The sequence below is a fragment of the Lonchura striata genome, chromosome 1, assembly GCF_050655825.1.
Source record: "Lonchura striata isolate lonStrDom1 chromosome 1, ASM5065582v1, whole genome shotgun sequence".
Lineage (NCBI taxonomy): Eukaryota > Metazoa > Chordata > Aves > Passeriformes > Estrildidae > Lonchura > Lonchura striata.
Genome location: NC_140703.1, coordinates 6261881 through 6286953, shown reverse-complemented (window position 1 = coordinate 6286953; position 25073 = coordinate 6261881). Strand labels below are relative to the sequence as shown.

The following is a 25073-nucleotide window of genomic DNA, read 5'->3' as shown; positions in this document are numbered from 1 at the left end:
TGAAATCAAGGAAAACATACTTGTTTTTAAATTGAAAGTACTGCTTCTTGTTGGCTTTCTATATTTCAACATGCTATAGATTTCAAATGCCTCCCATGCTTATAAACCTGAATCAAATTTATTTTGCAAAATAAAATATAAGAAAGCAGAAGGAAGAGAAGGAAGCCTCAAAATATTACATCATTTGCTGAGTCCTTCTATGGACCCTCCCTGCAGCTGTCATTGACGTTTGCCAGGTGAGCTGAGTCAGTGTACTCAGAAATTCACATGCAAATATGGAACATGAGGCATTGTCTCATCTTTAAGCTGGTGCTCAAAGAATGAGCTCAAAATAATGTACCTGGCCTTATATGCACACATTAGAAAGTACAGATCAGATCACTTGGTGAGACAGTTGATCTTTTTTTTGGACAAGTACTCATAATCTCATGGGGACCTCAAAAAAATGGGCTGTAGGGTGGTAATCAGGATTTTGGTATCACAGACTGTTGCCACAAAGAATAGTGCAAAGCGCAGTAACGCAGATTAGGCAATTATCAAAATGTAAAGAACACCTCTGAAATAATTTCTGTAGAGTCTCATAGTAAGACTAAAATCATTGATGAGGCCAGGAGCATAACAAAGAAGCTTCACAACAAGACAGGAACAGACATCTAGAAATCACAACTACCTTTTATAAAATATAGTTTTAGAAGCAGGAAAGTCAGTGATTGCAGGAGCTTTGTAATGGTTGGTTTTGGGTGGAAAAAAGTGGGAAGGGAAGTAGCAATGAAGAACCACAGTCTGTTCTGTATACAAAAAGAGTGCCATCCTTAGATCCTCTGTGTTTTGCAATCACCCTGCAATCTCTCTCAGCATAAGGGTTTTAAAATATTTGTTCAAGTTGATTTGGCAGACATCCGCCTCATTCATTTACACAGGAAATAACTAGACATACTGTTTTCTGACTTATAGCAGACACAAAAAGCAGGAGAATAGGTGAAATTTCCTTCTCGCTTGGCAGGATTCGTGAGACAAGGTTGGTTCCACCAAAAAAGACTCTAAAACTAGATTTTGTATACTAGTAAGCTAGGGTGCAGAAGGCTTGTACACACTCTACGTTCAGCCTCAGTGATGAACAGGGCTGGGACACCAGCACCTGTGCAACTTCAGGTGTATTCTTCAGGCACCCAGCAGTGTGAATGTCAAGATACTCATCCTAACAGAGGCTGACATTATTCTCTGCATTTTTAACAAGGTACTTGAGAAGTATTATGAGTGATACAATGTGGAGGCCCATGAGACTCTGAAATCACCAAGGTTATTTCAAATACGTCACCTGATATATTTTGCACATGCATTCATTGTCCCAAATTGAGTCTCTAATTTTTTTTTCAAATTAAAAAAAAAAAAAAAAACCACAACATTTTTTAAAATTGTCGGAAGGTTATATAGTACAACTGAGGTCACAAATATATCTGTGTTCTGGTTCAGGGCAAATTTGGGAGAGAACCCCCAAATGGTTCCTCTAGGAAGCAAATTCAATCGGCCCCTCTCCCCAGCCAGTTTGGGAAAAGAAAAATACCTCCTTGGAGAAAAGTGGAGAAAACTATTTATTAAACAAGAAAACCTAAACAATATTAAACAATAAAATTTCTTGCTGCTCCAAATGAGAGACAAACTCAGAAAAAATCCCCTCTGCTGGGCTGCAGCTCTGCTCACTCAGTCTCTCATCAGTCCCTCCAGCGCTGGAAATGCCACAGCCCAGGCCGAGCCTTGTGGGTCACTGCTGTGAGCTGCTGCTGCTCTGCTGGTGTTCAGTCCAGGGCAGGTTTGAGCAGGTCCAAAGAAAAAGGAAAAAAAAAAAAAATCACAGTCCAGGGAACTTCTTTGCCTCAGCTAGCTAAAAGTAACTAAAAGCAAAGGAGAGCTCTGTCCTGCTGTCTGTCCATCCACAGACAACACAGTCCAGGAGCAGGAACGTGGAGGAGTGAGTGCCATTTCTGAAAACAAACTGTGCTTCTTCTCTCCCCCAGTTCACTCTCAGAACAAGTCTTAAAGGTGCAAAACTTATTATTCAGCATAAACAGAACAGACAACTGGGGATAAAAGCTGTCAGAGTCCAGAGCATCCCTCTGGCTGTCCTGGATAACTCGAGCCCCTGGCAAAGAGCCCAGGAACCTTGGCAGCAAATGAAAACCACCTGTGGATTCCATTTTAGCCCACGGGAGAGGCTGCCGACCTTATATGAGGAATTACAAGCAAAAAGGGTTTGAATAGTGTAATAGAGAAATTGACACAGGGTGGAAAAGTAGAATTTTGGGATTTTTTAGAATGAAATTCAGGGGTACAAGATGGAGGAATCTGGGCATGCCCGAGCTTCTTCTTCCTTCTTCTTGTCCTCCATGTCTCAGTGTGATGGTGACACTTTTCTATTGGTTTAGGATGGGGACACCTTGTCCAACGTAGATTTTAGGTATTGGTACGGGAATTGTAAACATGGTACACGTAATTTTGGGTATATAATGTGGGAGCTGCCTGGGGCGGGCAGGAGACTGCCATGGCTGCTGTGCTAGCTGGACCTCGGCAGCTCAGAGAGAAACTGTTATAGATAAGAAAAAATAAACAACCTTGAAAACTCGGCTTCACGCATTCCAGACCTCTTCTTCAGCGGCTGGGCCAGGGAAAAAAGGACTTTCACACTGCTGGGGTCTTGCCAAGTGACCCTGACAGTTCTGGCATCCCCGGCTGGGCACGAGCTCACCAGAAGTGCTGAACATCAGACCCCAGCCCGAGAAGAAAACTCCCTGAAGAGGAGAGGCTGACCCCTGCAGAGAGCAAGCTCCTTCAAAGTCAGCCCGGAAAGGAGAAGATCCAAGGCCCTGGGTGTTCTCCACCTGCTTCTGCTGGCCAGACACCAGGACAGCTTCCGGACCGATTTGCAGACGACGCAGCTATTGGTGAGACCGGTCAAAATTAAGAACATGGCCTGTTCCCAAGCCCAACTTAATATCTTAACCACTCTAAGGAATGTGGTGGCCACTTATCCCGTGACCTTAGCCAACAGGGAATCAAAGATCTTTTGCAATGGGCCCGTTATAATTACCCACACGCTGAGACCCATGTGATTTTTGAGCCAGGATTTTGGAAGGCTGTTAATATACGATTATATCATATGGCAACACAAAAAGACAAAATAGCTATGAAACTTCTCGCTCCAGCGAGAACCGTGCTAGAATCAGTTTTAAACAGAAATCCTTGGGGCTGGCTCCCACCAAGGGGTGGGAAGGATTCCGTCTTGCAGAAGGCAGACGAGGGATGCGCCCAGCAAAGAGCGGGGCAGGAGGCGCCGTGCGAGCTGCAGGCGGCAGAGCCGAGAAATCGGGGGGGACCAGGAGCGGGCACCAAGCAAAGAGGAGCAGGAGCTGTCATCAACCAGTGGGTCTCCTCAAACACCCACTTAATACCGGGAAAGTTAAAATTACATCTATTTCCCAGCGAATCAGAGGATTGGGATTTTGCATCTTTCGAGGCGTGCTCGCCCGAGTCAAAAGAACCAAAGAACCCAGGGCAAATCCTGCCTGGCAGCCAGAGCCCCCCACGCCTCCTTTCCCAGGGACACGGGTGGGGAGGCCGGGGCAGAGCCAAAGGCGAACGGCGCTGGGAACGGCGGGGGAAGGGCGAGAGCGGCCCCGCAGGGACCGGGGCGGGCCGGGAACAGCACCGGGAACAGCACCGGGAACAGCACCGGGAACAGCACCGGGAACAGCACCGGGCTGGAGGGAGACCCCGGGGGTCGGGACAGCGGCGTCGGTGCCGATGGCACGGGGGAAACCTGAGCGGGGGAAACTGCGCGGGGGAAACTGCGCGGGGGAAACTGCGCGGGGGAAACTGCGCGGGGGATGCTGCGGGGCAAACCCGGCCGTGGCCCGGGGCGGCGGCCGGCGGGAGCCGAGCGGCGCGGGGCGGGGGATGCGGGAGCTCCGGTCCTGCGGGGCGGGGGATGCGGGAGCTCCGGTCCTGCGGGGCGGGGGATGCGGGAGCTCCGGTCCTGCCGGAGCTCCGATCCTGCGGGAGCTCCGATCCCTCGGGAGCTCCGGTCCTGCGGGAGCTCCGATCCTGCGGGAGCTCCGGTCCTGCGGGAACTCCGATCCCTCGGGAGCTCCGATCCTGCGGGAGCTCCGGTCCTGCCGGAGCTCCGATCCTGCGGGAGCTCCGATCCCTCGGGAGCTCCGGTCCTGCGGGAGCTCCGAGTCCTGCGGGAGCTCCGAGTCCTGCGGGAGCTCCGGTCCTGCGGGAGCTCCGGTCCTGCGGGAGCTCCGATCCCTCGGGAGTTCCGAGTCCTGCGGGAGCTCCGGTCCTGCGGGAGCTCCGGTCCTGCGGGAGCTCCGGTCCTGCGGGGCGCGGGACGCGCGGACACGGCCGCGGCACCGGCAGCGGAGCGTGGGGGCGCGTTGATGGCGTCAGACCGGGAAAAGGATGCGGGGAAAATCCCGTCTCGTCTCGTTGATGCACTGGAAGCCCCGGCGGGGCGGGACGGGGCCACGGGACCGGGGGGTTTCAGCTCTGGGGAGGAGGAAGGCGGGGCGGACCCAGAAGGGGATGGAGGTCCCGTGAGCTCCAAGAGGGGAGGAGGAAGGCGCTCCCGGGGTCGCGGTCACGGCGGAGCGGGCAGAGGCGGGCCGTGGCCGCGGTGGGGGCGCTCCTTTCCGCACCCCGGGATGCCGCGGGCAGAGCCGAGGCGCGGCGCGGGCGGAGCCGCGGCCCGAGGAGCGCCGGCCCCGGGGGCAGCAACGGGCGGGCGACAGCGCCGCCCGGTGGCGAGAGTGCGGTACTGCAACAGCGCCGCCCGGTGGCGAGAGTGCGGTACTGCAACAGCGCCGCCCGGTGGCGAGAGTGCGGTACTGCAACAGCGCCGCCCGGTGGCGAGAGTGCGGTACTGCAACAGCGCCGCCCGGTGGCGAAAGTGTGACACTGCAACAGCGCCGCCCTGTGGCGAGAGTGCCACACTGCAACAGCGCCGCCCTGTGGCGAGAGTGCCACACTGCAACAGCGCCGCCCTGTGGCGAGAGTGCGACATTGCATCAAACGTTACAATAATATTTTCCGATTTCTTACAAAAGAAAAGCTACTTCAAAAAAGCGTGTCCTCCGCAGCAAATGGAATAATCATCAACTCCTGAAAGTGATGAGACTCAAGATAGTTCTACTGAAGGACAGCAACAGGATGACATAATACTCATTACTCCTTCAGAATGTATTCCATCCTGGATGATGTCAGCGTCAACAACTGATGGCTCATATCGCCAGAGACAGTCAACCTGGAATTCAAGGGATGCTGTGAGACACTCTCTTTTACAATATATTGATGCAGCTTTGGAATCTCGTCCGGACCTGGCAAGTTTAATACCAGGGGATGTTGTGAGACAGCTTCTTTTACATTATATTTATTCAGCCCTGAAGTCTCGTCCAGATTTGGTGCCTCAACTTTCACAGACTTTTCATCCAATGCCAAGCAGAAAGGCCTTGCCTCCAGCTGCAGATGTTCCTACTACTCCCCGTCTTAGATAAAACATAAAAATTGTCAACATCCTTTGAACTGATGCCAGCAGATCCCAGGATGAAATGGGTTGCTGTACCACAGCAAGAACAACAGTTAACTCCATATTTCAACCAGCTATTTAAGGAATTACAAATACCTAAATCACTTCCAATGACAGGTTGGAAGGAAATCCAGAAAAAGGCATCGAAAGAGAAGGATTTCCACATGACTCATATGAGGGACATTGCTATGCCTGTGAACTGTGGTGCGCAGGGATAAAATCCAAGATGGAACATGAAGTTGTCAAAGACCTGATTAAAGCAATAAGAGATAATGGTCTTGGATCTTCATATTTCATGCACCTACTAAAAGCTAGTAGCTTGCTTCCAGCAGCACTGGTGAGATTCAAAATTGACTGAACCATCACTGACCTTATGAAAATAAAATTAAGAAAGCAAGTAATTTATTGCTCTTTTTACATGCTGATCCATGTCTCATTGTGATGAACAAAAGCGGATACCATGCAGGATTTGAAGGCAACAATTCTACAATCTCCAGTTCACATCAAGAAATATTGAAGCTATTCTCATGCAATTCCACAACCATTTAAACTTCCCAAAATCTGCTTTGGTGAATGTCGTGCACTCATCTCAAATTATACTTCAATTGCTCATCGTAGGCTCAACCTAGGCTTAAATTATCATGGAACTCACTATTCACACCAGAATCTGGTAGGAAAGAGATGTTAAGAACCAGTGTGCTTGAATTACAAAATTAAATGTCTATGTATATATAGATATTGACATATAATATAGATATATAGATATAAGTGAGAATTACCATCATCATAAGAATTATTTTTCTGTTCTTGCAGAACTGCGTCATATACTATTTTAGTCAGATGTCAATAGTACCCTGCTCAAGCTCAAAAAGAAATTATCTAAATTCTTTCAGATTCCTGCTCTCAAAAAAGAAAAAAGGAAAATTAAAAAAAAAAAAAAAAGGAGTTATGTATAGCAGCAAGGGTGTGAATGAAAAGCTGGTATGTTTCCATTGCATTTCAGGTAAACAAATCACAGCAGCAGTTTGAATTAAGCAGTGGTATCCATAGGAAGTATTTGAGTTATTATCTTTGTGCAAATGTTAAGCAGAAAACATGGACTGAAAATATGGTGACATTTTAAAATAGATGTTTTGATTTCATTTCTTCAGGATTGTATCTGGGTAGCATTTACTTAAAATGATGCTTAAATTGTGCTTTTCAAAACTGTTCAGGGTTGACATAATTCTACTCCCAAGTAAAAATCAGTAGGAGTTTTACTGCTCACTTCTAGAGAATATGAGCCAATGCTGAACAATTCTGAAAATAGTTTTCCATCTGTATATCTATGTAAATGAATAGGGACTGTTAGTAAAAATAGGAACAGAAAAGATCAGGCTTCTAATTTTAAAAGGTGGAGTTAAATATGGTTACTATACTAGAAAACAAAAACACAAGAAAATCTCAGAAAACTTTAATACTTTTTGCTTTCGTTTATGGCAGGAATGGATAAAAAACAGGCGACACAGCTCCAGGTTTTCTAAGGTCATGAGACACCACCAGCTCCTCAGTAATGGCATTTCACACTTCTAGTGGGCAGATGAGGACAGAACCATCTCTGAGTTAGTCCCAGGCAGTCCACCACCACTAAAAGAAATAATTGTATCAGCCAACACCATCAAAACCATAATTTTCTAAATTTAGTAGGAGTAGAAATCTACTCCCCATTTTCCCTAAGAAGACCTTTTCTTCTCCCATTAAAGTTGGTCCTTTCTTTGAAGGAACAGCCCTTTGTGACAAGCAAACATCTGTTGGCTCTGAACCAGCACAACATTTACATTAATCAATATTTAACACATGAATAATCCTACAGATTACAGAGAGGCTGCTGATGTGCTTCAAACAGCCTCACTTTAGTATTTGTATGCTCACAGCCTGACTACTGCAGAAGTTAGCAAAGGTCATGACAACATCTGGGAATATTGCTTTTTGGTATTTTAGGCCTGCTCAGTTTTGGTTCCTTTAGGTCTTTCTGACCTGACTGCACTTTGCTGACTGAAGGGTCATCTTGCATTCTTGCTCCACTGCACGCCCCTGTGGACAAGAGATCCAGCTGGATGTCCTAGTTTAGGGCAAATTTGGGGAAAACCCTCTGGAAGAAGCCCCCAGAAAACAAACCCCCTCCCCACCCACCTGGTTCAGGGAAAAATTTTCTCTGAGAGGAGTGGAAAAGAACCTGTTTATTTAACAAACAAAGCACTCCCCAGCACCAAAAAAAATTAACACCACCAGATGACAGCAAAACTCTTTCACCACTCTGAAGAGATGAACAAATCCAGAAAGTCTCTCCTGGGGGTGGTCACTCGGGTCTGGGTGCTGGGGATTGCTCTGGGCACTGGGGATGGCTGCTGCAGATCACAGAGAGCAGGCTCCCAGTGCTCCTCGGGGTTCCCAGGTCCCAGTCTGGAGCAGGTTGGATGGTATTCAGAAAAAGGAAAGGAAAAGAAACAGTCCAGGGAAAGAATTGGACTGCTTAGCTAAACTAACTAGGAAGCAAAAGCAAAAGCAGAAGCAAGCAAAGCAACCAAGCCAAGCAAGCAAAAGCAATCCAGGCAGCACCAGCCTCTTCTAGCCAGCAGACCATGGGCAGAGGTGAACCCACGGCTGATAACAAGGCAAAACAAACCTTCACTTTCTGAGTCAGTTCTGAAAGCACAGAACAGAATATCAAACATAACCAGAACACACGACTGGAGATACAAACACCATAATGTCACCCTGGGACACTGGGCTAGAAGACAAGCTGGTATAAAAGGCCAGGAGCCTTATCAGCTCCAAATATTGGACACAAAAGGGGCCTGCACAGCAAGCTGTTGCTGACTCCACATTTAACTAGTATTCTGTGAAAAGCAACACAACCCCTGGAGTTATTTCACCTTCCTGCTCTGCTACACATCCTATCACTTTCCCTCACTGCTGCAGAGCCCAGCTTTAAAACTTACTACATCCATCTCCCATACCAAAGCACCTAGAGCAAAAAGTGCTGTCCCTCACTTGCCCCTTGCCTCTGCTGAAGTGTGGCACACACTGTCCTGTGTGCTCAACTCTAAGCACCCTCGTGCACTTTCAGTCTCACAGAGTCCAGTTGTAAAAGATGAAACGTTCAGCAGCTGGTCCCACAGAAACAAGTCCTAAAAGAAAATGAGCCGAGCTATAATTTCCTTTTTTTGCAGCCTACCAGCTGCACAGCCAACAATCACACGATGGCGTTGCAGACTTGAAAAGAAAAAAATAAAAAGAGGACTCGCATCTTGCATCTTGCCTAGCTCTAGTCCATGCCACGTGCAGATCCAGGTGGAAAACATCACTGCTCTCCAATCAACTGTGTCAGGACCAAAAAGAGTTCATTGATCTTCCCCTTCTAGGTGCAGACTTGTATTTGCACCGCACTCAAACAGCAACATGAACTCCTTTGTGCTTATAAATCTTTTTACAAACTTGAACATATTGGGCAAAAAACACAGCTCACAAATGTGCCAGCTGAAAAGGCTCTTGCCACCTACAGCTTCAACCAAACCCACCCAACTGCATCCATCGAAGAGAGGAACTTCTCAAAGCCCTTCCCAAAGGAAATGGCATCCCTTCCTCCCAAACAGTCCATTTTCAGGGACTGATCCCATGCACTGCTGTCAGAACACCTATTACTGAGCATTCCCTGCCCCCTAGCCCCCAAAGCATCTACAGAGGGAAACCCACTGAAGAAGAGATGTTTGTGAGCTTGTTTGGTAGCAGGAGAATGCTGAGAAATGGCACAAGGCAAAAGAGGCTGTTGATGGCATGTTTTCAAAGCCATTTGCTTTTACTTTGTTTATGACAGTTTTTGTTGCTCGTGTATTTATTCTAGACAAATAAAGGATATTGGGATAGTTTGCTAGTGCTCTCTGACAGCAAAATGAAACTAAACGTGAGAGAGGCTTTGGTTTCTCATGCCACTAGTTGGTCTAAGAGCAGTCTAAACAATTATTTTCTGGGGACACTGGAAGGAGCTGATGAGTCTGGATGAAATTCCAGATTAAAAACCATCCCCTCCTGGGCAGGGACCTACTGTGACCACCACAGCAGCACTCTCAGGGGATCACAAGGTGACCCAGGCTGATGGGTCTGGGCTGGGTGGTCTTTAAGGTCCCTTCCAACCCAAACCATTCTATGATCCACTTGCATGTGCCTTTACCTGCAGGCAGTGTTTCTGCAGGGATGATTTCCAGAGAAACATTATGATTGAAACTAACTCTGTGGGAAATTGTAGGAAAGAAATGGGATGGAAAAAAGATATTCATTGAGGAAAATTGGGAGGTGATAAAAATAAAGCATGGCACATTTTAGAAATGGGTTTTTAAAAAAAACATATAAAATGTTGTTTAAAACCCTATATAAAATAACTGTAGAAAAACATATCTAATTTAAGATGAATCTTAAATTGCTAAATCCAGCAAGGTAATTTGTCTGATAAGGGATGGCAGGTTTTACTAGAAGCCAGGTCTTTCTAGATCTTTTGCCTGCCTAGACTCCCAGCTTAGATGGAGCTGAGAAGTTGTAATGGGAATGAATTACAGCTTCATTTTGCACCCAGTTATGGGCTGAGGGATGAGAAAACATCTGTCCATTCCCCATCTGACACTCATCTCCCCCCAGCCTCCAACAGATGTGCTGAATTATAAATTCACAATGCAATCCTGTCCAGAAGAGCCATGACAAATGAGGACAATTAGACAGTTATGTCAGCAGAAATTACCAAATACTTAAGCAGCTGACACAATCTGAATAGATTTGTATTAGGGGATGGGGATGGAAAGGCCATGTGATCCACCACCAAACCAGAGGGGTTGTTACATGAATTTCCACTCTGAATGAACAAAGTTATTTATGGCTGTTGCTGTAAAAAGACAAGTGTTGTAAATACAGGCTCTTTGGGGAAATGTTTAGACAGCACAACGCAGTTTCACTCTGACTTTCCAGCCACTGGGCATGAGTTGGCATTCCCTTTCCATTTGCTCACTGTCTGACAAGATGTTGGATGCACAAACAAGTCACCAGCATCTCCCAACCTGGGGCTGTCCCAAGGGCCAAGTTCACTTTTGCAAAAATCCTGCCCGGCTTTGACATGTAATAAATTTAGGTATTAGATTCTTGGTTTTCCCTAAGACTCTGCTGGGTCAGTGCCTTCTCTTGTGGTGGTAGAAGCGACTCAAACTCTCCTTAAAAGGGAGAGGAAATCCTGATTATAAAAGCAATGATCATTTCAGTCATTAAAGCTGTGAGTGATCAACTTGCAAAAAGCATCGTAAAGGTGTCAGCTGTGCTTAATAACATTTGGGTGGCTTTATGACTTTGTTCATCAATGAAATTACCCTAGAAATAAGCAGATGTGAGCAGAAATGTCTCATGTGGTAAAGCACAGGCTCTGCTGCACTGGTCCACTGTTAATCTGTGGTTAATATAAAATAAGGTGTTTCACAGAACAGAAACCATGTATGTTGTGTATTAATACATTGCTGAAGTCTGGAGACATCATCAATGGCTGTTCCTGACTATCATCAATGTGAATTGTACCAATTATCCTTCTTTAATTAATTTTTATAGTCATCGCTGTATAATTGTGCTTTTCTAGAGCAATAAGTTTATTTCCACCAAGGGGGAATATTCTGTTTATTGTCCCCAAATTCATCCCGATTATTTAGCAGCCAGGTTCCCGAATGGTGCAATATCTGATGAAAATCTTGTGGGCTTGTCCCAAGAATTTGCCAGTGTCATGCAAATTCAGATAGCTTTTCCCTGTGGAGACGAGTGGTTGTAGTTGCAAGATTTTAGTACAGAAATTAGAGCTACGCATTGAAATATTGATGTGCAAAAAGAGAGAGGAAAGCAGCTCAGGAAATGTTTGAAGTGTAAGGCAGTAAAACAGGGTGTTTTCCTTGCCTCTTCCTGGGGAATGGGTTAAACATTGGGTTGAAAGTCACAGCAAAAATAAAGACAATTAAAAGTACTGGAAATCTCAGCTAAGGATTTAAATATGATAAATAAATAATGCCTTAAGAGAGGAGTAACTGAGAGTTCTTGCTGCACAGGATCTGGAGTCAGGAAGGGTCAAATTTTAAGTATGTCACGTTTCTAAACAGCTCAAGGTTTTCATTCAAGCTTCTCCCTAAGCAAAGAATAAGAAAAATCTCATCATTGCAGAGAGTCTTGCTAATGGAAATATTCAATGACCATAATTTGAGCTTGGCTTTCTCATAAATTCAAAGCAATTTCCCCATAATATCAGGAGAATATATGGCCTTTCTTGAGGCAGCAGAAACAACAAATAAATAAAATTTTTAATTCACTTGAAAACATTTGCCAGCATTTCAGATTTAATTTGTCTGATGAGATGGAGTCAGATTGAAAACAGTGATGCAGGGAAGCAAGAAGAAAATCAGAACACAAAACCAAGCAGATATTAGGCCATAAATACACATTAGTGAATCATAACAACAAAAAGGAAAGGAGTCACAATCCTAATGCCCTAAGAAGCAGTTCTACCCAGAACACAGCTTGAAGGACTTCAAGGACTTTAACTTTTGTGGTTTTTTCCCAAAAATGTACATTTTAATAAATGGGTAATATATTTTTTATATTTATGAGCTTGTTGTAAATGGGTTGAGAAATGCACAGAAGTCAGGTACGTGGTCACACAACATCCTTTCCATCTCAGGGCTGGTCCAATTCACCTCTTGAGCATCCTAAGGAAAGGGTTTTTCCTAACTCTGCCAGCTGGGAGCTGAAGCAGTGAGGAATGTTTCTGAAAGTGAGTCCTCTTCAAAGCCCCTTTTCATACATGGGGAAACTGAGGCAGGCAGTAAGATGACTTTCCCAAAATTAAATTACAAACTGCTTAAGCTCTTTCGCAGACTTATAAAATTGCAGTTGAATAACAGTCTGTATTTGCTGACCACTCCTAGTAGCACTACTGGAGCAGAAAGTGCCTTTTTTTGGAATGGAAGCCACATAAATCAAGCCAAAACTGCTGAGAAATCAGCAGATCTGTGACACCTTGTGCTGAACACCCTAAGCCATAGAATCACAGAATGGTTTGCGTTGGAAGGGACCTTAAAAAACATTATCCACCCCTGTGCCATGGGCAGGGACACCTTTCACTATCAGAGATTGCTTCAAACCCCATCCAGTTTGGCCTGACACTTCCAGAGATGAGGCAGCCACAGCTTCTCTGGGAAATCTGTGCCAGTGCCAGAATCTGTGGTATTGATGATTCTGAGATTGTAGAAAGTCTCTGTCTCTCAGCCCCGCTGCCAAAGCAGAAGCCATAATTGTTCTGTGCTGGTTTCCAGGTTGTTTATTCTGTTTATCTCTCACATGTTCTGCTGCCCTGCCCAGCTCTGTCCTGCAGGGCAGCGTGTGGGGCTCTGCCCTCAGTGGGATGTGACAAACATTCAATACCAGAAACTCCCTGGGCTGCATTTACAATAACGTGCCAATATCTGTCACCTACGTTGGACAGTGTGTCCCCAGCCTGAACCAACAGAAAAATGCCAACACCACAGTGAGACATGGAGGGCATGAAGAAGGAGAAAAAGGACAAGACACACCCAATTTCCTCCATTTTGTGCCCTTTGGACCACTAATCTAGAATCCTAAAATTTTACTTTTGCACCTGTGCCACACTTAATTATTATATCAAACACTCAGGGCTGGTAATTCATCCTGTAAGATTGCAAACTCTTTTCCATGGGCAGAGATCACAGCCAGTGTCTCTGGGGGCTCTGTCCAGGGGGGTTCCTGACCCCTGCCAGGGTCCCAGACCTGCCAGGGCAGCCAGAGGGAAACCCTGGATTCCCACATGACAGGGCCCCACCATCATGGCAGACAGGAATTTCTTCCCAGTATCCCATCTAACCCTGCCTTCTGTCAGTGGGAAGCCATTCCTCCTTGTCTTGTCACTCCATGCCCTTGTCCAAAGTGCTTCTCCAGGTCTCTTGGAGCCCTTTTGGGCGCTGGAAATGCCTCTAAGTTGTCCCCAGAGCCTTCTCTTCTCCAGGCTGAGCAATTCCACCTCTCTCCGACTATCCCCAGAGCAGAGAGGCTCCAGTCCTCCTCATGCTGTGCACCTTGGGATGGCTCCTCTCCACACCCTACAGAAAACCCTTCAGCAGAAGCTGTTCTGGGAATTCAAGCAATTCAGCCCGGGAAAGTCAAGGCTGATGGTTCCTGAGAGGCAGCTCATGCTGGGAGACACAGGATGTTGTCAGATCCACTGGTGGAGAGAGAGACTAAAAAAATGGGAATTAATTACTCTTCCCAGAGTCTGTTTTTATTCCCTGCTGCTGCCTGTTCCTGGACAACTTGCTGTTGCTGCATTTCAATTTAAAAGACTTATTAAAAAAAAAAAAACAAACAAAAAAAAAAAACAAAACAAAACAAAACAAAAAAAAAAACCCCACACACTGGAAAGGGGCAAAATTGACTGACTTTGTTTTCAGCAAAAAAGATGATTTTTAATTTTTTTAATTTATCTGTTTCTCTGCAATCATTACCTGCTTTCCAGCTGTGTTGCTAATGAGTGTCAGGACCATCATTTTAGCAATGGAGAAACTGAGGCATGGGAAGTGGCTGTGACATTCCCCAGGACATGGGTAGGGATTATTCCTGGGATCTGAAATCCCTTTATCTGGTTCCTGTGTTGCAGCCCCAAGCCAGTCACATGGAAATTGCACTCAATAGATAGCAGTCTTAGTTTTGCACCCTTCTCTGTATATGATTTTTCTTATGGGTAATTATTAAGGAAAAACAATTGCAAAAACAGGGGAGAGAGGTAATGGTCCATGTGGCAAATGAGCATGAGCAGTAGACCTCCAGGCTGACTGGTAAAGCAGAAAACCAGCATGGTTTAGATTGGTTTAGTAAGGAAATAGGCCAAAATCTCCAACCAACATTTATGAATGCAGAAAACAGGAGGGTTTTCAGAAAAAAATAATGGTAAAATACATTTCCACATGCTGGAAACTAGAATCAGGGCTGCTTGAACAAGGGTGGCTGGTTTTGCATAGACTGAGTTGCAGTCCTGGACCTCTTTAGCCTAAAAGAGACTACAAGAAGGATTGAGAGACTATTTACAAGGCAGTGTGGTGACAGAACAAGGGGGAATGGTTTCACGTTGACAGGACGAGGGGGAATGCTTGACACTGGCAGAGGGCTGGGTTAGATGAAATATTGGGAAGAAATTCTTTCCTGTGAGGGTGGTGAGGCCCTGGCAGAGGTTTCCCAGAAAAACTGTTGCTTGGAAGAGTTCCAGGCCAAAATGGATGGGGCATGGAGCCACCTGGTCTAGTGGAAGGAGTTGTAACAAGATAATTTTTAAGGTCCCCTCCAATGCTGGTCATTCTATGAATTTATGTTTCTAAAATCTTTCCAAATGGGTTCAGTGAAATTGTGCAGTCCTACCTCCAGTAAACAAAACCCATAAAGTCCAGAAGTAATTTACCTTTTGAGCAGTGAGCTAGAAGATGTATCAACGTGTCAATCATGTTGTTGCTTTCCAATGTACAGAGCCTGGATTTGGGCTGGAAGTGGCTCCTTGGTCAAGACTTACCAGCTCTGCTTACCCAAGAAGGTCCAGGTAGGTAAGGTTGGGGTTGGAAGGTAAGGTCAGGCTGGGAAGGTCCTCTCCACACAGCCACCCCAAGCTGGGGGCGTTTCTAGGAATCAGGGAGCACATACACCTGCAAGAATTGTTTCACTTTTTTAGTGAAACTTGTTAGAGTATAGGTGATGCTCAGGGTAAGATGGGTGGATGTGTGAACATGCCAAAGGGAAATGGGGTTTTTCTTTCTTTCAAGAAAGAAAAGCAATTTGGAAATGACACGTGATTTTAAGAGATACTGCTTTAGGTTGCAAATGCTCATGTCTGAAATCTAGAAAAATTCTAAGTTGATATATATATATAGTTTTGTCAGTGGTGTGCACAGCCCAACACTTCAGTCACACCACCTTCCCCACAATGCTTCTTTTTCATTTAATGCCCAGAAATTATTTGGGACAACCCAAGGCTCAGGGGAATTGCACAGGCTGATCATCCCAGCATCTCCATGCTTGGCTACAACATAAAAAATGTTGACTTAGCACCAAGCTTTGACTAGCAAAACTAGAGAGCCAGCCAGTGGCAGTGAGAGGCAGCAGAACATGGGTGCAAAGTGCTGCACTGTTACACTGTCATCATTCACAGGCAGCAGCTCGTGGGTTGTGTTCAGGTGCTGCTGCTTTGCTCATCTCTGACAAATATTGATGTATTTAAACATAATCTGGAGTAGAAAAACACAACCAGATGTTGCTGGCTTTTGGGTGACGGGATACCTGATAGCCATTCCCACTTCTCCAAGGACTGACATTTACCTTGTGACACCACCACATCTCCACCCCAGGGGCTGTTCAGAACAGACCATACTCTCCACAGCATGTTTATTAATCACCTCTCCACCTAATGCTCCAGCTGCCCCAGGGATGATGCTGCTTCTTGGAAACTGGACCCACAGTGGGAGGCATGGCAAACACAGGCTCTGGGAAAGACAAAGCACCACTTGACCAGAAAGAAACAGACCCTGAACTCCCAACGAAAGTTCAGATCAGTGTGGTTTAAGGTAATCAGTGCCTTATGAGGAGTAAAAGGCCTTTAAGACCCCCCTGTAGCTGCCCATCTGAGGTTCTGTTTCATTTTGCTCAAAAGAAAGCGTAGGTATGCTGTGGAGCCAGGCTGGAGTGAGCTTGGAGCATCCTGGTCTAGGGGAAGGTGTGCCATGGCAGCAGCTTGGAATGAGATGAGCTTTAAGATCTCTTCCAACCCAAAACATCCCATGATTCTATGATTCTCTTCCTCACCTTTTCTTCCCTATCTCTTCTACCTCCTTTCCACAGCAACTCTCTGCTTAGTCTGTTTAGGAGCAGGAAGATGTTCATAACTAGGTCTTCTCACAGACTGAGAATGAGAGAAACCTCCCAGACCTCTGGCAGTTGGATTTGCAGTGGGGAGGCTGGAACCCAAACAAGCACCTGGGCATGACAGCTCTTTGTCACACCCACAAGCAAACTAGCTCAGCAATACTATTTGCTGAATATTTGATATTTTTGTAGAAACTGAAAGAAATAGGATTAATCTGACAACATCCATCCAGCTCTATGCCCACTAACAACAAAGGGGAAAACATCATAGGATCACAGAATTGTTTAGGTTGGAAAAGCCTTCTGGGATCACTGAGTCAAACTGTTCCCCCAGCACTGCCAAACTCACCACCAACCTATGTCCCCAAGTGCCACATCAACAAAGCTTCTGAATCCCTCCAGGAATAAAGACTCCACCACTGCCCATGACAGTCTGTGCCAGGGCTGTACAACCCTTTTGAGGAAGCAATTTTCCCTCATATCCAACCTGAACCTCCCTTGGAACAACTTGCCATTTGCTTTAAGTCAGAAATCTCCCAAAATAGTCAGTAAGGCCCGTGAACCGTGAGGCAAGGCTGTAGAGACAGACAGGAGAAAGCAGGTGGGACAAAGCAAATTCCACCATATAAAAACATTGATGTGACTTGGGATGGGTATTGCAAGGACCAGAAAATTTCTATTTGAGATAAACAGCAGGATATGGCAAAATCACTGAGCACTGATTTTATCCTGAGGCAAACAACCTTCCCAACTTGTACATTTGTGTATAAATTACTACAATGAGGCATCACCACTGTGAACACCTGTGCATTTATGCACGGAGAAGATGCAGAGTTGTCGTGAGCATGGACACACAGATCCATTTTAAACAGACTCCCTGCTATATAAAGGGTGGCTCAACAGTTCCCCTTGCCAGATGAAAGGAGGAAATATTCACTGTCAAGCAGCACCTGAGCAACTCACCAGGCAGAAATGGCTCCAGGTACTTTTTATTACAGTTTTAAAGGATTTGTCAATGCTGCCATGTGCACAGGGTGAGAGGAGATGATGATGGGGTGGTATGTGGTGGGATACACACATGCTGTGATAACCCTAACTTAAAGTTATCCATGTCAATGTATAAACCAATGAAAAAGAATACTTTTCCCTTCAATGTGACTTTAATTAATGAATTAATCTTTAGTCTAAGCAGGCCAAGTCCTACAGTCTCCAGGGCATTTCTCCTCCAAGGGGTATGTGTCTGAGATTAAGTTTGTGGTCTTCGCAGCAGGCAGATGCTAGGGTGAGTCAGATATCAAAGGCTGAAAACTTTTGCAGTTGACAAAGATCACCAAATTCTGCAGTCATATCCCAGAGAGCCAGTCAGAGCACAGGTAATGTCACCATCTCTCACCCCAGCGAGGCAGCCAGCATCACATCAGCAATACAGCATAAACCATGGCTACAGTGAGGTACATCATCCCCTGCTTGCTCCTGTAACCAGAGTGCACCATGCTCTTTTCACATGGGCAAGGACTCCTGAGAAAAGGAAAACCACGAGTGTATCAGGGAAAAACATTGGGACACATACTAATTTTCATGGAGCAGCCATGACTCCACCCAGGAAGACACTGCTGGTAACAGCAGTGAAGCACACTGCTTTTGGTGGGGACAGGTCTTGGTGAAAGGGTTCCAAAGAATTTTGGAGAAGGCTAAGCTTACTTTTGGTGCCAAGAAGCACCAAGGAAGATAAGCCTTCAAACAGCATGGACCGAAGAGACTGGGAATTAATTCCCAGGTGCCACTGCCTCCTCAACCCAGTTTCCTGAGGACTGCTAACACCTTCTGCTGTGCTTTGCTGCAGGGTCATGGTTCCCTCCTCTCACCATTGCCATGATCACTCTGGGACTGCAGTGGCCACAGCAAGCTGCTGCCTTCCCGGCCATACCCCTTTCCAGCCTGTTTACCAATGCTGTGCTGAGGGCTCAGCACCTTCACCTCCTGGCTGCCGAGACATACAAGGAGTTTGTAAGTGGTGTGGTCTCTGGTCATCTCCTCCACTTCAGTCTGATGGCTTCAGGACTGTGTAACAGACACCTTTCAACTACTGGTGTCTCCTTTGTCCTCTTTTCAGGTGATAAGTAGGATAGCACAGGTTACATCCCATCAGACTGGACCCTATTTCCTCCTCTTAGCCCTCTGCCCCCCTGTTCTGATCCTGCTTATCCCCCCTCTCAGGGCTATGGCTGCGCAGGATCAGCTGGGACATGGCACAGATATGTGACAAGACTTTCCTGTGTTGGTTACCTCTTGCCCTGGGAGAGTCTAAGTGCTTAAAACTATCTAGTTTGTTCTGCTGACAGGAGCTGGCATGAGCTGGCCTTTGGGGTCATTTATGCCTTGGGAGAACCCAGTTCAGATATGGTTTCTGCTCACCTCAACACCTTGGCTTAGGGAGACATTTAAGCCCTGCAGCTATTGTGCCAACACGATATTCCTACCTGCCAGCCCTGTCTAAAAGCACCTTGTCATTTATTTATTGCAAAGAGTAACCATTCAGAGCAGCTTGAGAAGTGTGAGGTCTTCTCCAGGGCATGGGCAATAGATCTGTGTGTGTTTGGGATGTCTCCACAGGAACGCACCTATATTCCAGAGGACCAAAGACACACAAACAAGAATTCCCAGGTAGCCTTTTGTTACTCGGAAGCCATCCCTGCTCCCGTGAAGAAGGATGATGCTCAGCAGAAATCAGTAAGTTTTTTTCACCCTCAGGGCAAGCACAGACCTGCCTGAAGAGCCCAGCTGTGTTTCACTGCAGGAACAGAGGGTTTTCATCTGTGAACACCTGAGTATTTCATCCCTCTCCTCCCTTTTTGGTTACTTGAACCCTGCAAAAAGAAGGAAATACATTTCTGGGCTACACTGTAAATCACATTCCCACCCCAAGCATGAGAAAAACTATTGTCTGCATGGGACACTGGTCTGGGTGGTGCTCTTTGTGCCTGCTGAAGCTGTAGGAATGGTGGCACATCTCCAGGTGTTCCAGAGGGAGCAGGACATGCTATCAAATACCCCTGCACAGCTTTGACCCTTTCTTGTCTTAATTTCAGGACATTGAGCTTCTTCAGTTTTCCCTGGTTCTCATCCAGTCCTGGCTGACCCCGGTGCAGTACCTAAGCAAGATGTTCACAAACAATCTGGTTTTTGGCACCTCAGACAGAGTGTATGAAAAACTAAAGGACCTGGAAGAAGGCATCCAAGCTCTGATGAGGGTAAGTTGCAGCATGTAGCATGACTATAGAATTGCAGAGATCTCCCAGACAAAGGGCACTCAGCTGGCAAGGATCCTTGAGAAATCTCATCACTTTCCACTCTGAAGACCAGTGGCATCCTTAAGACTTTGTCTGTCTTTAGATAATAAGATCATGATACTGCATAATGGGTTGCATCACTAGGGAGGATAAGAAAACACAGAACTGATTTTAACACACATTGCAAAGTGCTACTGCTCAGGAATTCAAACAATTCACACCCAAAGTCTTCCCAAACCCAGCAACAAAGAAATATTCAGTTGTACTAACAGCAAAATAACATTTGCTACATCTCCATGCAAAATACTTTGAAATGTGGCAAATTTTGTGATGGTTCACAACATTTTATAAAAACATCTGTGTACTGATGGAAACCTACACTCTGGTGTTTCCCTCATACATCACTGCAGCATCCGGAGAGCTGAAAACTGCGGGGTGACCCTCTTTAAGGAAGAATTAATCATAGATTAATCACAGAATGGTTTGTGTTGGAAGGGACCTCAAAGCTTGTCTTGTTCCAACCCCCCATCCTGGGCAGGGACAGATTGCACTAGACCAGGTTGCTCCAAGCCCTGTCCAAATTGGCTTGGAACACTTCCAGGGATGGGGTAGCCACAGGACAACTTGTGCCAGGGCCTCACCATCCTCATAGGGAAGAATTTCTTCCTGATATCTAATCTAAATCTCTCTTCTTTTAGTAAAAAACATCCCACCTTGTACTGTCTCTATCTGTCCATGTAAAAAGTCACTCTCTACCTTTTCTCTATTTTCTATTTTCTCTATTCTCTTTTCTCTAAATTCCCTTTATAATCTACTTAATTTATGCTTTGTTGCTTTAAATGAAATTGTCTATTATCTGCCAGGACACCTTTTCAGTTATGCTTATTCTGTAATTAAGTTTATCGGGCAGGCTCACCCTGAGCTAAAGCTCTGAGACCTGCAGCTGTGAGAAATGAGTCTGGAATATTGTTTATATTTTCCAGGATTAAAATTACTCTGAATGTCAGGCTCAGAAAGTAAAAAGAGACTTCTGTCCTGCCACTTTTGCAGGTATAGTAGAGATAGGTATCAGTACCACATCCAGATTTTCGTGTGGGTGAGAAATTCTTTACTGTGACGGTGGTGAGGTCACAGTACAGGTTGCCCAGAGAAGCTGTGGCTGCCCATCCCTAAAAGTGTTCAAGACAAGGTTAAATGGGGCTTGGAACAACCTGGTCTAGTGGAAGGTGTCCTGGCCCATGGCAGGGAGGCTTCAAATGAGGTGGTCTTTAAGGTCCCTTCCAACCCAAACCAGTTTGTGACTTCACGATTCTGTGATTTTGGTCCCCATATGGTATGTGCTTGGGCATTAGGAAATGGTACACAGAAACCAGACAAACAATCATATTTCACCCATTTATGGCTCTTTTTCCTTAACCACTTTCCTGTTTGTGGCAGCTGGTGACCACAGCAGGGCAGGAGGAGTGTAGCTTTCAGCTCCAGATGTACATGGCTTGGGTCTGGGTTAGAGCTTTATTTTCTGGCAAAGTGGGAGAAAAGAGAGAATTATTTGCCCAGTTCCATCTCCTTGACTGGAGGAGGTACAGAGAGACCCTGCAACTTACTCTTTAAGACCCCAAAGACACACTCCTCCCTCCCTGCAGCCCTGTGCCCAGCTCCCTTCTCACTGTAGCATCACCCCTACATCACTGCCCTTCCTGCAAACACATACACTCAAAAACATGTTTGAAATATTCTTTTAGACTGGAGGGAGAAACCCCTGACCTCATTTAAAGTTCAGTGGGAACTGTGGCACTGGGTCTGTGGAAGATCATAGAATCACTGAGGCTGGAAAAGACCTCCAAGATCACCAAGTCCAAGACTGACCACTACCTTGTCAACCAGACTAGAGGACTGAGTGCCATGCCCAGCCATTCCCTGAACACCTCCAGGGACAGTGACTTCACTACCTCCCTGTGCAGTCCCTTCCAATGTTTAACAATCCTCTCTGTGATGAAATTCTTCCTGATGTCCAGCTTGAAACACCTCTGGCACAGCTTGAGGTTGTGTCCTGTTGTCCTGTCACTTGTTCCCTGGGAACAGAGCCTGATCCCTGCCTGACTCCATGGTCCCATCATGGAGTTATAAAGAGTGAGGTCCACCCAGAACCTTCTTTTCTCTTCTCTGAGCCTCCCCAACTACTTCAGCTGCTCCTGGTTCTCCAGACCCTTCCCCAGCTCCATTCCCTTCTCTGGACATGCTCAAGCACCTCAAAGTCTTCCTTGTCAGGAGAGGCCCATAAGTGCCCCTGGGACTGGAGGTTCTCCAGCAGTTCCCAGGACCAGGAGGCCATTGGTGCCATGGCTAATGCAAGCCAGGTGCTGGTGGCTTCTTGCCCACCTGGGCACACACGGGCTCGTGTTCAGCCACTGCCGACCAGTACTGCCAGGGTCATTCCCAGCCCCTCTGCCCCAGCCTGGGGCACTGCAGGAGGTTATTGTGACCCATGCCCATTCCCAGGCCCCCACCACCTCCCCCAGCACCTCGCAATCCTCTTGCAGGAGCTGCAGGACCGAAGCTTCCGGGGTCCCCAGATCCTTAAAGCCGCTTACGAGAAATTCGACATCCACCTGCGCAGTGAGGACGCGCTGCTGCAGAACTACGGCTTGCTCTCCTGCTTCAAGAAGGACCTGCACAAAGTGGAGACTTACCTGAAAGTGATGAAGTGCCGGCGCTATGGAGAGGGCAACTGCACCATTTGACACTGGTGGCAGTTCTGCTCCTGCTCCAGCCTCTTGCTGACCATGGCTGCCCTACTCCTCTGAAAGAAAATTGGAGAATAAACCTGCTACTGCCAACGTGTCTGCTTTTTGGGGTGGGACAGGCTACTGTGAGGGGCTGGGAGGGAGGAGTGGCCAATGGGATAGGGTGGATATGGGGCTTAGGATGTGTATTTGGGATTAAAGAAGCGTATTTGGAGCTTGGGGGGATAAGGGAAGCAGATTTAGGGGTAGATTTGTACTGCGGAGTAGGTTTGGGAATGTGGGTAGATTTGGAGCTGGGGAGAAATTTGGGAGTAGATTTGGGGCTGAAGTGTGGATTTGAGTCTGAGGAGGGTTGATTTGGAACTAGGGGCGCAGATTTTGAACTTGGTGCTGAGGATAGGTTTGAGGAGGTGGGTTTTGGGTTGCAAGGGATAAAGTTGGACCAAAACGTGGAGCTGGTACCGATGGTTGGATTTAAGGCTTGAAGGAACAGAAGCCAATACAGAATAAAGTGCAAGAGAAGGTGGAATGGGCTTGTAACCCCAAAGAAGAGTTTCCAGAGACATTTGTTTGGAAAAGGTTTTGGGAAAAGGTCCTGCTGTGTTTTATCTTTATTTTTCAGTATGAAGATGGTGAAGACCTGTCAAAGGTACTCAGAGAAGCTGTGAAGATGCTGTTGGCCTCAAAGCCTAATTGAATCCTCTCTCACTTCTGCCCTGGTCTTTGATGGATCTGTCTGGAGCTCTCCTTAGCCACTGAACAACTTCAGTCACTGCCTCATTAAAAAGAACTAGCCCATAAATAAGGAGCTTTGCAGCATTAATCCCTGCCCATGCTGCCAGTGTTGCTGGTGACTAAAGCATCCCCAGTGTGAAATTTATCTCCTTATCCCTGGGCAATGCTGTTCTCTGAAAAATCAGCAAATGCCCTCAAAGCTGTGAGGTGTACAAAGGGTGAAATCCAGTCTGAAACACTCTCCCAAGCACTTTCTTCTTTGTTTTTCAGTACTGCTGCTCCTCTTCTTGCCCCTCTCTTGACCAGTATTCTTACCCAGCTGCTGGATGGAGGAATAGAAAACTTTGCCCCCTTGCTTCCATCTGCCTCCATTGAATTTATTTCTGAGTTTGAAATACTACTATTCTTTCATTGCTCTAATTTCTGGTCTCCTGTGTTGCTCTTCTTTCAGCCTTGGCTTTTTTTTTGCTTGGGGGATTGCCTCCTTTCCCTCAGCCCTACACATTTCCACCACTGCTGATGCAAACCACAGCCAGGGCTGGAAGAATGTGCCACATACACTACAGATACATGCAGGCATGCAAAATTCAGCAGCATTGAATTAAGCTTGCTGGTGGGGGGATAATTCCTACTATCATATGTATTACAGTAATACCTCAGGATAAGATCAAGATGAGCAGGTCACAAAATTAGGGAAATTTCCAGCTGCAAAGACTTTGCAATCTAAAAGGAAAACCAAGGCAGGAAATAATCTATAATACATGAGATGGGCAGTGCAGTTAGTAACTTGATTATTTTTGAGAGTATTAGGAACCTGAGGAGAACATAATATATATAATATGTAGGGAAAGAAAAGGTAATGGAACAAAAAGTGGAAGGAATCAGATGTCTGAGGGTAGCATCTAACACCAAGAAGGAGGGGAGAGAAATACTAGAAATGGAGAAATTATTAATTTTTGTTAATAAACTGTAAATATTCCATCTTGTGGCAAAATTAAAATTTTAAGGGGATAAGGAAGTGATGCTGGCATGTATCCCTCCAGTTTGGGCAGCTGAGGAGGGGGAACTCTGCCCTGTTCAAGAGCTCTCCACCTGCAGTGCTACCTGCAGCTCTGCTGTCCAACATTAGAAGGACATGGAGCTACTGGAGCAAGTCCAGAGGAGGCCATGGAAATACTCCAAGGAATAGAGCACTTCTGTTATGGAGACAGGCTGAGAGAACTCAGTGTTCAGACTGGACAAGAGAAGGCTCTGGGGAGACCTTAGAGCCCCTGCCAGTGCCTAAAGGGGCTGAGAGAGTTGCAGAGGGACTTTGGACACAGGACTGGAGTGACAGGACAAGGGGGATTGGCTTCCCACTGCTGGAGGCAGGGTTAGAAGGGACATTGGGAAGAAATTCTGGGCTGTGAAGGTGGTGAAGACCTGGCACAGGTTGCCCAGAGAAGCTGTGGATACCCCATGCTGGGAAGTGTTCAAGGCCAGGTTGGACAGGGTTTAGAGCAACCTGGGACAGTGGAATATGTCCCTGCCCTTGGCAGGGGGGTGGAATGAGATGGTCTGTAAGGTCCTTCCAAGCCAAACCATTCTATGCTTCTATGATAAGTCAGAACACTGCAGTACTATATGAAATGAAATTAAAATTTTAATTTTTTTTTTGTTTGTCTGAAATATTGTACCCAGTCTGGTGGAAAAACATGTCACTGTTTGCACAAATTTTACACAATGTTTTCTTCTGCCTTTGTCAGCATTCAGGAACAC

General features: G+C 46.1%; 1 protein-coding gene across 3 annotated transcripts; it reads left to right on the top strand.

The window, feature by feature from the left end:
- On the top strand, positions 1-24989 carry LOC110471658 (somatotropin). Of its 3 annotated transcripts, XM_085590818.1 has the most exons (7): positions 1-2939; positions 15161-15230; positions 16101-16248; positions 18390-18553; positions 19160-19276; positions 19636-19797; positions 22377-24989. In XM_085590818.1, exons 4-7 carry the CDS (start codon positions 18419-18421, stop codon positions 22575-22577), a joined length of 615 nt encoding a protein of 204 aa, XP_085446944.1. In that variant the 5' UTR covers positions 1-2939; positions 15161-15230; positions 16101-16248; positions 18390-18418; the 3' UTR covers positions 22578-24989. The 3 variants fall into 3 exon arrangements, with proteins under 3 accessions (XP_085446944.1, XP_085446835.1, XP_085446894.1); XM_085590709.1 differs by lacking the exon at positions 16101-16248; XM_085590768.1 differs by having other exon boundaries at positions 16101-18553.
- Positions 24990-25073: the final 84 nt, after the last annotated feature.

Coding starts and splice junctions, on each gene's coding strand:
- LOC110471658 (XM_085590709.1), top strand. CDS start 18,419: ATGATCACTCTGGGACTGCAGTGGCCACAGCAAGCTGCTGCCTTCCCG. Junction 18,554..19,159: donor CCGAGACATACAAGGAGTTT/GTAAGTGGTGTG, acceptor ATGTCTCCACAG/GAACGCACCTATATTCCAGA. Junction 19,798..22,376: donor GCATCCAAGCTCTGATGAGG/GTAAGTTGCAGC, acceptor ATCCTCTTGCAG/GAGCTGCAGGACCGAAGCTT.